The 11462-nt window shown below is 46.5% G+C and overlaps 1 protein-coding gene across 1 annotated transcript; it reads left to right on the top strand.

Moving 5' to 3' along the window:
- The first annotated feature begins 1296 nt into the window (after positions 1-1296).
- On the top strand, positions 1297-6508 carry LOC109376482 (mucin-16-like). Its single transcript, XM_019632408.1, has 8 exons — positions 1297-1446; positions 2102-2169; positions 3583-3755; positions 4091-4126; positions 4358-4423; positions 5960-6084; positions 6265-6332; positions 6409-6508. The coding sequence occupies exons 1-8, from the start codon at positions 1297-1299 to the stop codon at positions 6506-6508; spliced, it is 786 nt and encodes a 261-aa protein (XP_019487953.1).
- The last annotated feature ends 4954 nt before the right edge of the window (positions 6509-11462 follow it).

The raw sequence follows: 11462 nt of genomic DNA, 5'->3' as shown, positions 1-11462 counted from the left end.
CTTGATTTTTAACCACTACATGTGGGTGTGAGACCAGCACCTTCTGCATCTCCACTCCTCCTAAGTAGTCTTGAGGTGGCTTTTTCTGCATATCCTTAGTTACAGAACTTCTGTTCAGCTAGGCTTCAGGTAATTCTCAAGATGGTATTTCTGTAGTTTAATTGTAATTGTGATGTGGTCCTGGGATGAGGTGAGCATAGTGCTTACCTACTTTGCCATCTTGGCTAGAAAGCTGCTTTCCTTGACTAGAAAGTCTCTTTTATAAGAACAGACTTGGGAAGAATTATTCATAAAATAAGCCTTATTAAGTCAGTAAATTGAGTAAACTGGGAAAAAATATTATTTGGCAAATTGCCCCTCAGGCAAATTCTCAAATGAGGCATTGAAGGTTGAACTTGTCTGGGAGGGTCCTCAAAGGTGCCCTGGTAGGAGGAAGAAATTGGCTCAAGCCAAGATAAGCTTGTGCTCCTCAACTACACATTTCTCACTTATTCTCATGCCAGTCCAACCCAGCATAGGGGTTTTGAGGGACATCAGGTTGAGCAAGGAAAAGGATATAACCACTAGATGGCACTAGCACACACAAGGTTTATTGGGCAACACTGGTATGTCTGCAGGGGATGTCCCTCAGAACAAACACCTCCAAGAAGTAATGGCATGGGGATCACTACTCAGGAGAGAAAGGCAAGGGAACTCCCAGGGGAGGAGAGGATTAGAGAGGAGGTTTATGTATTTATGTGATGCCACTCAGCAGCCCATTGTAGGAGGTCTCTGGGTTAGACAGCTCTGAAGGGCAGTCATGGCTTAGGATGTTTATAGCCACAAAACGTATCCTTTTTATTGCTATCAGATGTTGGGTGCAGCTTCACAGGCAAGCTCAAAAATGGCTAAAATATGCTTGTTTGGGCTACGCTTAAAACAAATGGATGTGTAAAAAATTGAGTTTAGTTCTTTTAAGCTTTTGAACTAATGGATCCCAGCATGCTGTGAAGAAATAAATAACCTAGGAGCTAATACCCAGGCACCATCATTGGATCATGAATGTAACACCCCGATACCACCATCTTTAGTTTCTGTATATGGCCAAAGTTGGGAACCATGTGAAATAGAACATACACTGCCTCCACTCCCCACCCCCAATCCATCTCCAGCCTCAGATGAACAGGAAATAATACCCATAAAAAGCCCCAGGCATGGGTACACCTCTCTTATGTCTAAGAGAATGAGGTCCCCAAGCAGGCAGGGGTTGTGGCCCAGTCACCCTTTGCCCCACATCTGGTCTAACACTAACTCCACATGGCCTCTCCTCCCCCTCCCTATGCAGCTGGTGGCCCTGCCTTGGTGCCCTTCACTGTCAACTTCACCATCACCAACCTGCGCCACACGGACAACATGTGGCCTGGCTCTGCGAAGTTCAATTTCATAGAGTCAGTTGTACAACGCCTGGTGAGGGCCCCTGGCTACCCACTTCTCTTTTCCCTTCCTCCCCACCCTCTTTCAGTCTCCTTGCTACACTTTTGGAGGATATGGAGGGTTGGGGAGGCAGAAAGTTCCAGGTTTAAAACTTGGAACTGCCACAGACAAGTGATGTGACTTAGGAGTAGTGATTTGCCATTTACTCATCTGTAAAACCAAGTCAATAAAAGCACCTATCCCAAAGAGTCCTTTTGAGAATTAAAAATGTGGTGTGAGATGATTAGGGAGTTGTTGTTTTATTTTAAGATATTGTGGTTTTTTAAGATTTATTTTTTAAGATTTTTATTAAAATATAGCTAACATACAATATTATATTAGTTTCAGGGGTACACCACAGTTGCTCAACATTTATATACCTAAAGAAGTGATCATCATAAGTCCAGCAACCATCTGATTCCATGCAACATTATCACATTATTACATCCCTATGACTTATTTGTTTTATACCTGGAAAGGTGGACCTCTTATTCCTCTTCACCTTCCCCTCTTTTCTAAATTTTCAGTTACAGTTGACATTCAATATTATTTTATATTAGCTTCAGGTGTACAGCGTAGTGGTTAGACATTTATAAATTTTATATTAGTTTTACATTTATTTTTTTATCCACCACTCTCTCCTCCTCAGCTCAGGCCCCTGTTCACCAACAGCAGCATTGGTTCACTGTACACTGGCTGCAGACTGACCACACTGAGGTGAGACTCCGTTTTGTCTTCCCATAAGAGGTGTAGTAAGGTATGGGCTGGTTGGGCCAGCCGGGGCCTGAACTAGGGTCAAGGAAGTGAGGTGCCTAGGACACAGCATTTAAGGAGGCACCAATCCTCAGGTGTTAACGCTATACTTGAACAACCCTGAGAGGTTCCATGTCCTTAAATATTACATCTGGGCACCTTGCTTGCCTCACCCTATTCCCAGGCCTGGTGCTAGTGCTGTGCACTGCCCTCTCTGGATCATCCTAAATCCAATCAGACAGTCAGACTTACAAGATCTGAATGGGCCATACATGACTACAGTTTTACTTAGAAGAATGTGGACAGGAAACAGCATGCCAGCCAGGCAGTGCTGGGAATTTTGTTTTTGCAAGGATGCACTTGATATTCATTCCAAGGGCTATTCTTTTGGCATTCCAGGTGACCGTCCATGTGCAAAGAAATGAAACCTCAATGGATAGGTGCCAGATCCACCCTGGCTTAGATATACCATGTCCCAAAGAGGAACCAATATCCTTGTAACAGTCCTGCCCACTTAACAGGGTCACCCCACACCCAAGGAAGCTCAAAGCTATAACTTCCTACTGGGTATTGATGTTCGTTTAAGGTCCTCACAGAAAAGATGCAGGTCATTTTCACCACAGGCAGCATCACCAGGCAATGCAAAGGGCATTGTACCTTGATCAAGTTTCTAGGAGACCTGAGCTAGAAGCAGCTTAACTCTAGGTTACTTCCATCCTGCTGAGGTGCAGGCATGCTTCTCCCCAGTAATGCCCTCTGGCAGTGCAACCTGCTGGATCTCCCAGGTTATCCCTTCAGGACTCGTTTTTCCTGCTGCTCCAGAGAGATAGTAATGAAAGAGTCAGGTGGGCAGTGGGTGGGGTCTCTGCTATGCAGTATCTCGGGCTCAGATGCTCAGGTCTAAAAATTGGGTTGCACTAGCTTTCCGAGAGCTGATAAGTCTCTGTTTAGAGCTGCTGTCCAGTTTCACTAGGGACTGTGTGGGTGCTCTGTAAACATTTAATTTTACAATTAATTAATTAGCACTTAATAATGTACCTATCAGGAGGGCTAGTTATTTTATATCAGTCATTTCTGAATTCTACCACATTCTGGCAAGGTGGTTACAGCATTCTCCAACACTGCAAAGATGAGAGAAATGAGTCAGAGAAGCTTCTGTGGATTATATAACAAGTGACAGAGCTAAGGTTGAACTGATAGTTGTCTGACATCCACTCTGGTCCTTTGTGGCTCAAAGACTCCCCTCCACTTGTGAGAGGCTCGTGCCTGGATCAGGAGAGCAGATAAGTGAGCATCAACATAGAAGTGGGCAGAGAAAATGATGTCCTATCAGGATGTCTCTGTCCTGTCGCCATATCCATGTCCTTCTCTCTCCAGGCCTGAAAAGGGCGGAGCAGCCACTGGAGTTGACACCATCTGTACCCACCATCCTGACCCTGCAGGCCTCATGCTGGACAGGGAGCGGCTCTACTGGGAGCTGAGCCAACAGACCCACAGTGTCACCTGGCTCGGTCCTTACATCCTGGACAGGGATCGTCTCTATGTCAATGGTGAGCATCTGGTGGTGACAGTGGTCTTCTCCTGCACCCCAGGTGGACACTTCCATTGATGCTCTGAGCTCTGGCCAGAGGATACAACTATGTATGCTTCCATATTTCTCTCTCCTCACTTTTCTTTCCTTGTGAGGTCCCCCTCGCTCACCATGTGTGTATCTATCACACACAGAGAGGCAGAAAGTCAGAGAAAGGTTATAAGGGGCACAACCCACTATCTGGAAGTGACACAACATCTTGATGGCTTCTACTTTTCCACCAATGTTCCAACTCTTTCATCTCTTCCTTAAGCCTCTCAAATATCCCACCTGACTCTTACTTGCTCTCTGCAGGTTATACCAGACCAGCCTTGACCTCCATCTCCAGTGGTAAGAGTTCAAACTCTAGACAGCCCCATGGCCTCACAATGCTTTCTGGGGGCAGCTGATCCCTTCTCCCTGTATCCAGGGCCTCAAGGGTGGGAAGAAAGCCTTAGGGCCCTGGTTACACCCCTCTCCCCCACCCAACTTCTGTAACTCAGGCTGGACATCAAGGCCCCCTGTCTCTGGCATCTCCAAGGTGAGACTGCATCATTCTAATTTTTTATGCTTTCTCCTCAGTTTTTGTGACTTCCACACCCTCCTTGGGAACCTCAGCAGCTTCAGTCTCCTTCTCCAGCTCTACAGGTAAGAGATTTCTCTCCATGAGCACTTCCTTCCCCGCTACATGCCTCTGTGCTTTGCAGTGAGAAGGCAAGAGAATATGCACAGGCGGGTCAAGGCAAGGGGACGGTATGGAAAGGATAATTTGGGTGGGAGGTGGGGGGAACGCCCTCATCACAAACCAGTCCAACCCATTCCTTTATTTGGAGAGCTCTGTGACTCCAGGTTTTCAATCCCAGACTGAAGGAGTGGCTCCTTTAAATTCACTCTTTGCTTTTTGTTAAAGTTTTGTATCAGTTAACTTTACTGGATTGAAACAATCAGTTCTTACTTCTCATGAGTATGAAGTCAACACTGCAGTTTTTCTGGTCTGCACTAGGCTTCCTCGTGTGTCTGCAGCCACCTGCAGGTTAGCAAGGTGACTCTGCTTCTGGGGGATGCCTGACTGATGGGTGGGGTGACCCAGTTGTCCCTCATGTGGCCTCTCATCATCCAACAGGCTAGCTCCGGCTAGTTCATACAGTGGTCCTAAAGTTCCTGGCAGCAAGAGAGGGCAAGCCTCAGTGCACAAGTGCCTTTCAACTGCTGGCATCACACCTTTCTCATCCCATTGGCCAAAGCCAGTCAAGGCCAAGCCAAAGTCGAGAGCTTGAGAAATAGCCTTCTGTTTCTTGGTGGAAGGGCTGCAACACCACATTGCAAGGGTATAGATGCAGGGAGGTGAAGAACTGCTGGCCATTTTTAATAATCTTCCCCAAGTAACCTGCCAGGAACCAACCTTTGACCATGCTGGCCTTATGGGACCTGAAGTGTGGGTGTCCATTAGTGAGATCACATCCAGTGGTACATTCTGGAACAATTTCCAAAGTTTCACCTTCTGCTAGAATGGCATGGAAATAATCAAGGGTACATCCAGGACTAATCCCCAAAGGGCAGAGACTAAAGGGCTCAGCAGATATGAGTAATAACAACAACAGTGGCAATGAAGACATGACAGCAGCATTCAATGATTGTTTGTCACCTGACGGGGACCCTGCTTTACATACATGATCTTTAACCCCTGTGGGTAGGCACTGCTATTTCTCCATTTAAAAGAGGCATACACTGGTTCTTGGATGCTCAGTGTTTTTCTGAGGTCACACAGCCAGCAGACTTAGGACTCAACCCTAAGTCATTCAAACTCTAGAACCTGAGTTTCTGCACTAAAATAGCTGTGTGGCCTTGGGGAAGTGACTTAGCCTCTCTGAAACTTACATTTATTCTCTGTCAGTTGGACACACCTCCCGGGTGTGTGTGAGGATTACATGAGATACGGGATGAAAAGTGCTTGCACAGAGTAAGCTCTTACCAAACATCAGCTTTTATTATTGCTGGTGTTTTTATTGTCATTATTATCATTAATATTTGTGTCTTTCAAAATAAAGTTTCCCATTCTGGGATGAGACATTCTGAGCTCTTGCACTGGATGTGAATACCAGACTCCCCCTGCCTCCACCCCTGACCACTAAATCTAGCTGGAAAGTAACTTGGGGCATGACTTCTCTCTCACCCTCATTGCAGTCACTGGCCCTGCCCTGGTGCCATTTACCCTTAACTTCACCATCATCAACCTGCACTACATGAATGACATGCAGCCTCTGGGCTCCATGAAGTTCAACAAAATAGAGAAGATTCTTCAGCACCTGGTGAGAGTCCCGCCCACTGCATTCCTGCACGGCTCACTGCTGCCAGCCCTGCCACCTCTCCAGGCCCCATTCATCTCTCCCAGCCTCCCAACTGGTGCCGGCCCTGCCTACCCAGTCCCAGCCCTGCCTCTGTCCTTCCCTCTCAGTCCCTCTCCTTATCTTCCTTTCCTTCTTCAACAGCTCGAACCCTTGTTCAGGAACACCAGTGTCAGCTCCCTCTACTCCAGCTGCAGACTGACTTCGCTCAGGTAAGACCAGCAGAGATGCCCTGAAGGTTTCATATCCACAGTCCCCTAGGGTTGGTCCTCCCTTTGGCCTTTCCAGCACTTCCCAGATCGCCACCCAAAACGGCCACTATCCCGGAGGTTTCTGGTCCCTGGTTCCTGTTCTGGACCTTCCCATCCTCCCGAGCAATATTAAATAGGAACAAAATGGTAAAACATAACGTGGAAGCATGTATCAAATTCCTTCATACAGGATGCATCCCTGATCCTTCACAAAGAGTATACCCACAGCCTACCGTGCCCACAACCCACACTGCATATACTTCTTTTTTTAACTAAATTTATTGTGGTGACATTGGTTAATGACATATAAGTTTCAGGTGTACAATTCTATAACACATCATCTGTACATTGCATTGTGTGCTCACCACCCAAAGTCTGGTCTCCTTCTGTCACCATATATTTGACCCCCTTTGCCCTCGTCAACCTCCCCCCAACCCCATCTCCTCTGGTAAACACCATACTGTTGTCTGTGTCTACAAGTTTGGTGGTTTTGTTTGTTCTTTGTTGCTTTCTGTTTTATATCCTCCAAACAAATGAAATCATGATTCTTGTTCTTTTCCATCTGAATTATTTTGCTTAGCATAGATACTCTTTGCTTAGATACTCTCAAGATCCATCCATGTTGTCGCAAATGGCAGTATTTCATCTTTTCTTATGGCTGAGTAGTGTTCCATATGTACCACATCTTCTTTATCCAGTCACACATCTAACGCTTTGGTTGTTTCCATGTCTTGGCCACCATGAACAATGCTGCAATAGACATAGGGCTACATATACTTTTATGGATAAATGTTTTCAAATTTTGGGGGTAGATACCCAGAAAAGGGATTGCTGGGTTGTATGGTAATTCTATTAATTTTTTGAGGAAACTCCATACTGTTTTCCATAGTGGCTGCACCAGTTTACATTCCCACCAGCAGTGTATGAGGGTTCCTTTTCCTCCACAACCTCTCCAACACTTGTTATTATTTGTCTTGTTGATGATAGCCATTCTAACAGGTGTGAGGCTGTATCTCATTGTGGTTTTGATTTGCATTTCCCTAATAGCTAGTGAAGTTGAACATCTTTACATATATCTGTTGGCCATTTATATGTCTTCTTAGGAGAAGTGCCTGTTTAGTTCCTCTGCTCATATTTTTAATTACATTGCTTGTTTTTTGTTGTTGAGTTCTATGAATTCTATGTACATATTGGATACTAGCCCCTTGTCAGAGGGGTTGTTTGCAAATATCTTCTCCCATTTGGTTGGTTGCCCTTTTGTTTTGTTTTGGTTTCTTTTGCTGTGCAAAAGCTTTTTAGTTGCATATAGTCCCATTCATTTATTTTTTTAATAATTTATTTCTTTTTCAATTACAGTTGACTTACAATATTATATTAGTTTCAGGTGTACAACACAGTGATTAGACATTTTTATACTTACAAAGTGATCACTCCAATAAATCTAGTACCCATTTGACACCATTATTATTACAATATTATTGACTATAATCCTTGTGCTATGCCCTACATCCCCATGACTACTGTGTAACAACCAATTTGTACTTCTTAATCCATTCCCCTTTTTCACCCACCCTCAACCCCCATCTGGCAACCATCAGTTTGTTTTCTGTATCTATGAGTTTGTTTCTGTTTTGTTTGTTCATTTATTTTGTTCTTCAGGTTCCACATATAAGTGAGATCATATGACATTTGTCTTTCTCTGTATGATTTACTCCATTCAGCACAGTATCCTCCAGTTCCATCCATGTTGTTGCAGATGGCAATATTTCGTTTTTCATGTCTGAGTAATATTCCATTGTATATAAGTACCACCTCTTCTTTATCCATTCATCCATTGATAGACACCTAGGCTGCCTCCACATCTCCGCCCTTGTAAACAATGCTGCCATGAATATATGGATGCTTATGTTCTCTTGAAGTAGCCTTTGGGTTTCTTCAGATAAATACTCAGAAGTGGGATCACTGGGTCCTTCTTTGTCTCTTGTTATAGCCTTTTTTAAAAAGTCTATTTAGTCTGGTGGCGGGCCAAGGGGGCTCCCCACGCCAAACGTGCCCCGCGTCAGACGGAGGATTCTTGTGCAGCAGCCGTTACCCTTGGGTCCCCCGTCATGTCTCCGCGCAGTAGGCGGAGACTGCGAGCTGAGGGTTGGGGCGCTTTCCCGCGGGATAGAGGGCTACCCAGAGCTGGAATGAGCGCACCAGTGGAGGAGGTAAAGGAAGGAGGCTGCTGGAAGCTTTCCCGGGATTTCCCCGCCTGCCTAACCGCGCTAGCTTCAGGTTGGGGACTCTAGGTCGGGGACAGTCCCGGAGCCAGCTAAAAGTTCTCAGCCCTGCTACGGCATACACGTTTCTCTGAACGGCACATTCTCTCCACCCTCAAAGCTTATCCCTCTGCGTTCCCTTTCTGCACCTCACGCACACGATCAATTGCAAACAAACCCTGACTGCAGTTTGCAAAGTGGGCTGTGAGCCTCGCAGATCCTGGGTTTTGACGCGTCTTTATTAGGGGTGGGGAGATTGCTCGTTCCATTCTTCACTAAAAAATTAAACGCCACAAAGCAGTACCCCGACCCATTAAAATTTACCTGGGAGGCAGCGGCAGCAGGTGGACTCCGAAGACAGGTACTGAGACTCGGCAGAAGATGAGGAGCTGCACCGGGAGCCGGAGTCGTAGTCTCCAGGGAAAGCCTGAAACATTTCCCAGGGCACAGGGGGCGCCTGTGACCATGCTGAGGTCGCCGGGAAGCCAAGGCTATGGCCGGGTGGGGGAAGAAATGTGTGAGTCCGGTGTGAGCCGACCGCGTCCCCAAAGTGCGCTTTGAAACTCGATTACCAAACGAAGTGCGCTTTTGCTCCCCTAAAGGCGGAAAGCACTGTGCTGCTGTACAGAATCGGCTTCAGGAGCGGTCTCCTCCACACGTCCGGCGGGTCCCACGGTTGGGAAGGCGGGGGGAGGGAAGTAATAAAGAAGGCGAAAAAAGTAAGTCGGTCCTCCAAAGTGAAATGTAGAATTATCTAGAAGAATCCTTCCAAAAAGTTTCTCTCCGGAAACAAACAATAAACCGAATTTCAGTCTGCAAGAACCACAACAACAAAGTCCCCAAGTCCCCGCTCCGCATGTCCCTGCGGAGGACGTAGCTCTCAGTCTTAGGAACGAAGCCCGACACCGCCAGCCTGCATTTATATAGTATATGCCCGGACCCGACCCCTGCTGACGTCACCCGTCTCGGGCTACACAAACTTCCCCAGATCTCCGGCCCTGTTGAACCAAGCCTCGTGCTGCCCAGCAAGAGGTCTGCCCTAGCTTGGATCTGGTCACCTGTACCATCTTTGCGGCCCCAAAGGGTATCGGTGGCTGCGTTCAGGAGCAGTCGGCTGGGGGGAACCCGGCCCCGCCTCCCCTAGTTCCTGTGACTCAATTAGCCATATGAGGAGCTCGGCCGCGGAGGCAGAGTGTTTGGTAATCTAGCAACTAAATCAGAGGGAACCCCTTGCTCGCTCGCGCTTTCACCCTCGCGTGCTTGCGGAATCCGCCCGCGCTTGTGCGGTGCCGCGCCGCTCTGGGAGCAGGCATTAATAGGCTCTTAAACTAGCCCAGAGAAGTCCCCAGGTGGGGGAGACCCCAGCTAGCGGACCCCCCTTCCCTCTGGCAGCCCCTCCCAATTCTCCCAGTGGTGCAGCGCCTTGACTCAAGAGAAAGGTTAGATCTCCAAAAGGAGGCCCTGGCTAGTGTGCTGTAGTCACCTAGGTGCGGAAACGGAATCCCCAGCCTGGTGGGAGGGGCTGGGATACTCCAGGTGAAAGTGGAGGTGGGGTGAAGTCCTGTGGCTCAGCGCAGCTTCTGCCCTGAATTGCTGTGCGAGCTTGGGAAATGTTTTCCCTCTCTGAGCCTCAGCTTCAGTTTTTCCAGCTAAACAAAGGATGTGTGTCTTGGACCCTACTGGCCCCCCAGGTTCAGCGTTTGGAAGGTATGCGAGTTTGGAGGGGATGGGGAATAAAAATAAAAAATAAATAAGATAAATAATGTCTGTTTACTCTGGTATAAGTATTGTTACTCCAGCTTTTTTGTCTATGTTTCCATTTTCATGAAATATCTTTTTCCATCCCTGTACTTTGAGTCTGTGTGTGCCTTTCAATCTGAAGTGAGTCTCTTGTAGGCAGTATATGTAAGGGTCTTGTTTTCTTTATCCATTCAGCCACCCTAGCATTTGATCCATTTACATTTAAAATAATTGTTGAAAGGTTTTGGGAAGGATAGGTACTAAATCTTATTTTGATTTTTGGTAGAATTCACTAATGAAGCCATCTAGTCCTGGACTTTTACTTTTTGGAAGGTTTTTGATGATTGTTTCGATTTCCTTACTGTTGATTAGCCTATTCAGATTGTCCAGTGTGTGTGTGTGTGTGTGTGTGTGTGTGTGTGTGTGTGAGAGAGAGAGAGAGAGAGAGAGAGAGAGAGATTCAGTCTAGGAAGATTACAGATTACTAAGAACTTGTCCATTTCTTCTAGGTTATTGAATTTGGTGGCATATAATCTTTGATAGTATTCTTGTACAAGACTTTGTATTTCTGTGATTCTATTGTAGCTTTTCTTTCATTTCTGATTTTGTTTATTTGTGCCTTTTCTTTTTTTTCTTTACTNCCAGCCTCGGGAGAACTGGGACAAATACCCATAAAACCCTAGACTTAGGCACCTCCTCTCTGGCATCTTCATGATGATGAGGTTCCCAACCCAAGCACTTGGGGTGTTTTCTCCCCAGCTTATGTGATGACATTGTCTATATCGATGGTGAGAGGCTGTGTTGGGGTGTGAGTCCCCTCGTCCCCACTGACTGGGCTCTGCTGCAGCAGGTTCCTCGCACAAGTTCAAACTCTCTTGGGGCCTCACAGTTTGGAGTGCTTTGAGCAAGGATTTTGCCTCTGGGACGGGAGAGTGGAATTTGTTTTTTCCGCATGAGCACTCTGTCTTCCTTTTCATAATCCCAGCTGCGATGGTTCAGCTACCATCCCTCTAATGGCTGAGTTGCCTCTTCCTTGAAGATCTCTCCCTCCCCCCTTCCTCACCATCTTTCCCTCTCTTTACAGGTGACA

The sequence above is a fragment of the Hipposideros armiger genome, unplaced genomic scaffold (genome assembly GCF_001890085.2).
Source record: "Hipposideros armiger isolate ML-2016 unplaced genomic scaffold, ASM189008v1 scaffold_1138, whole genome shotgun sequence".
In the NCBI taxonomy this organism is placed as follows: Eukaryota; Metazoa; Chordata; class Mammalia; order Chiroptera; family Hipposideridae; genus Hipposideros; species Hipposideros armiger.
This window is presented reverse-complemented; position numbering and strand designations above follow the sequence as displayed.

Excerpts from the sequence above, each read along its gene's own strand:
- LOC109376482 (XM_019632408.1), top strand. The coding sequence starts at position 1,297 with ATGGCCTCTCCTCCCCCTCCCTATGCAGCTGGTGGCCCTGCCTTGGTG. Across the intron at positions 1,447-2,101 it reads AGTCAGTTGTACAACGCCTG|CTCAGGCCCCTGTTCACCAA; the intron begins GTGAGGGCCCCT and ends TCTCCTCCTCAG. Across the intron at positions 6,085-6,264 it reads AGAAGATTCTTCAGCACCTG|CTCGAACCCTTGTTCAGGAA; the intron begins GTGAGAGTCCCG and ends CTTCTTCAACAG.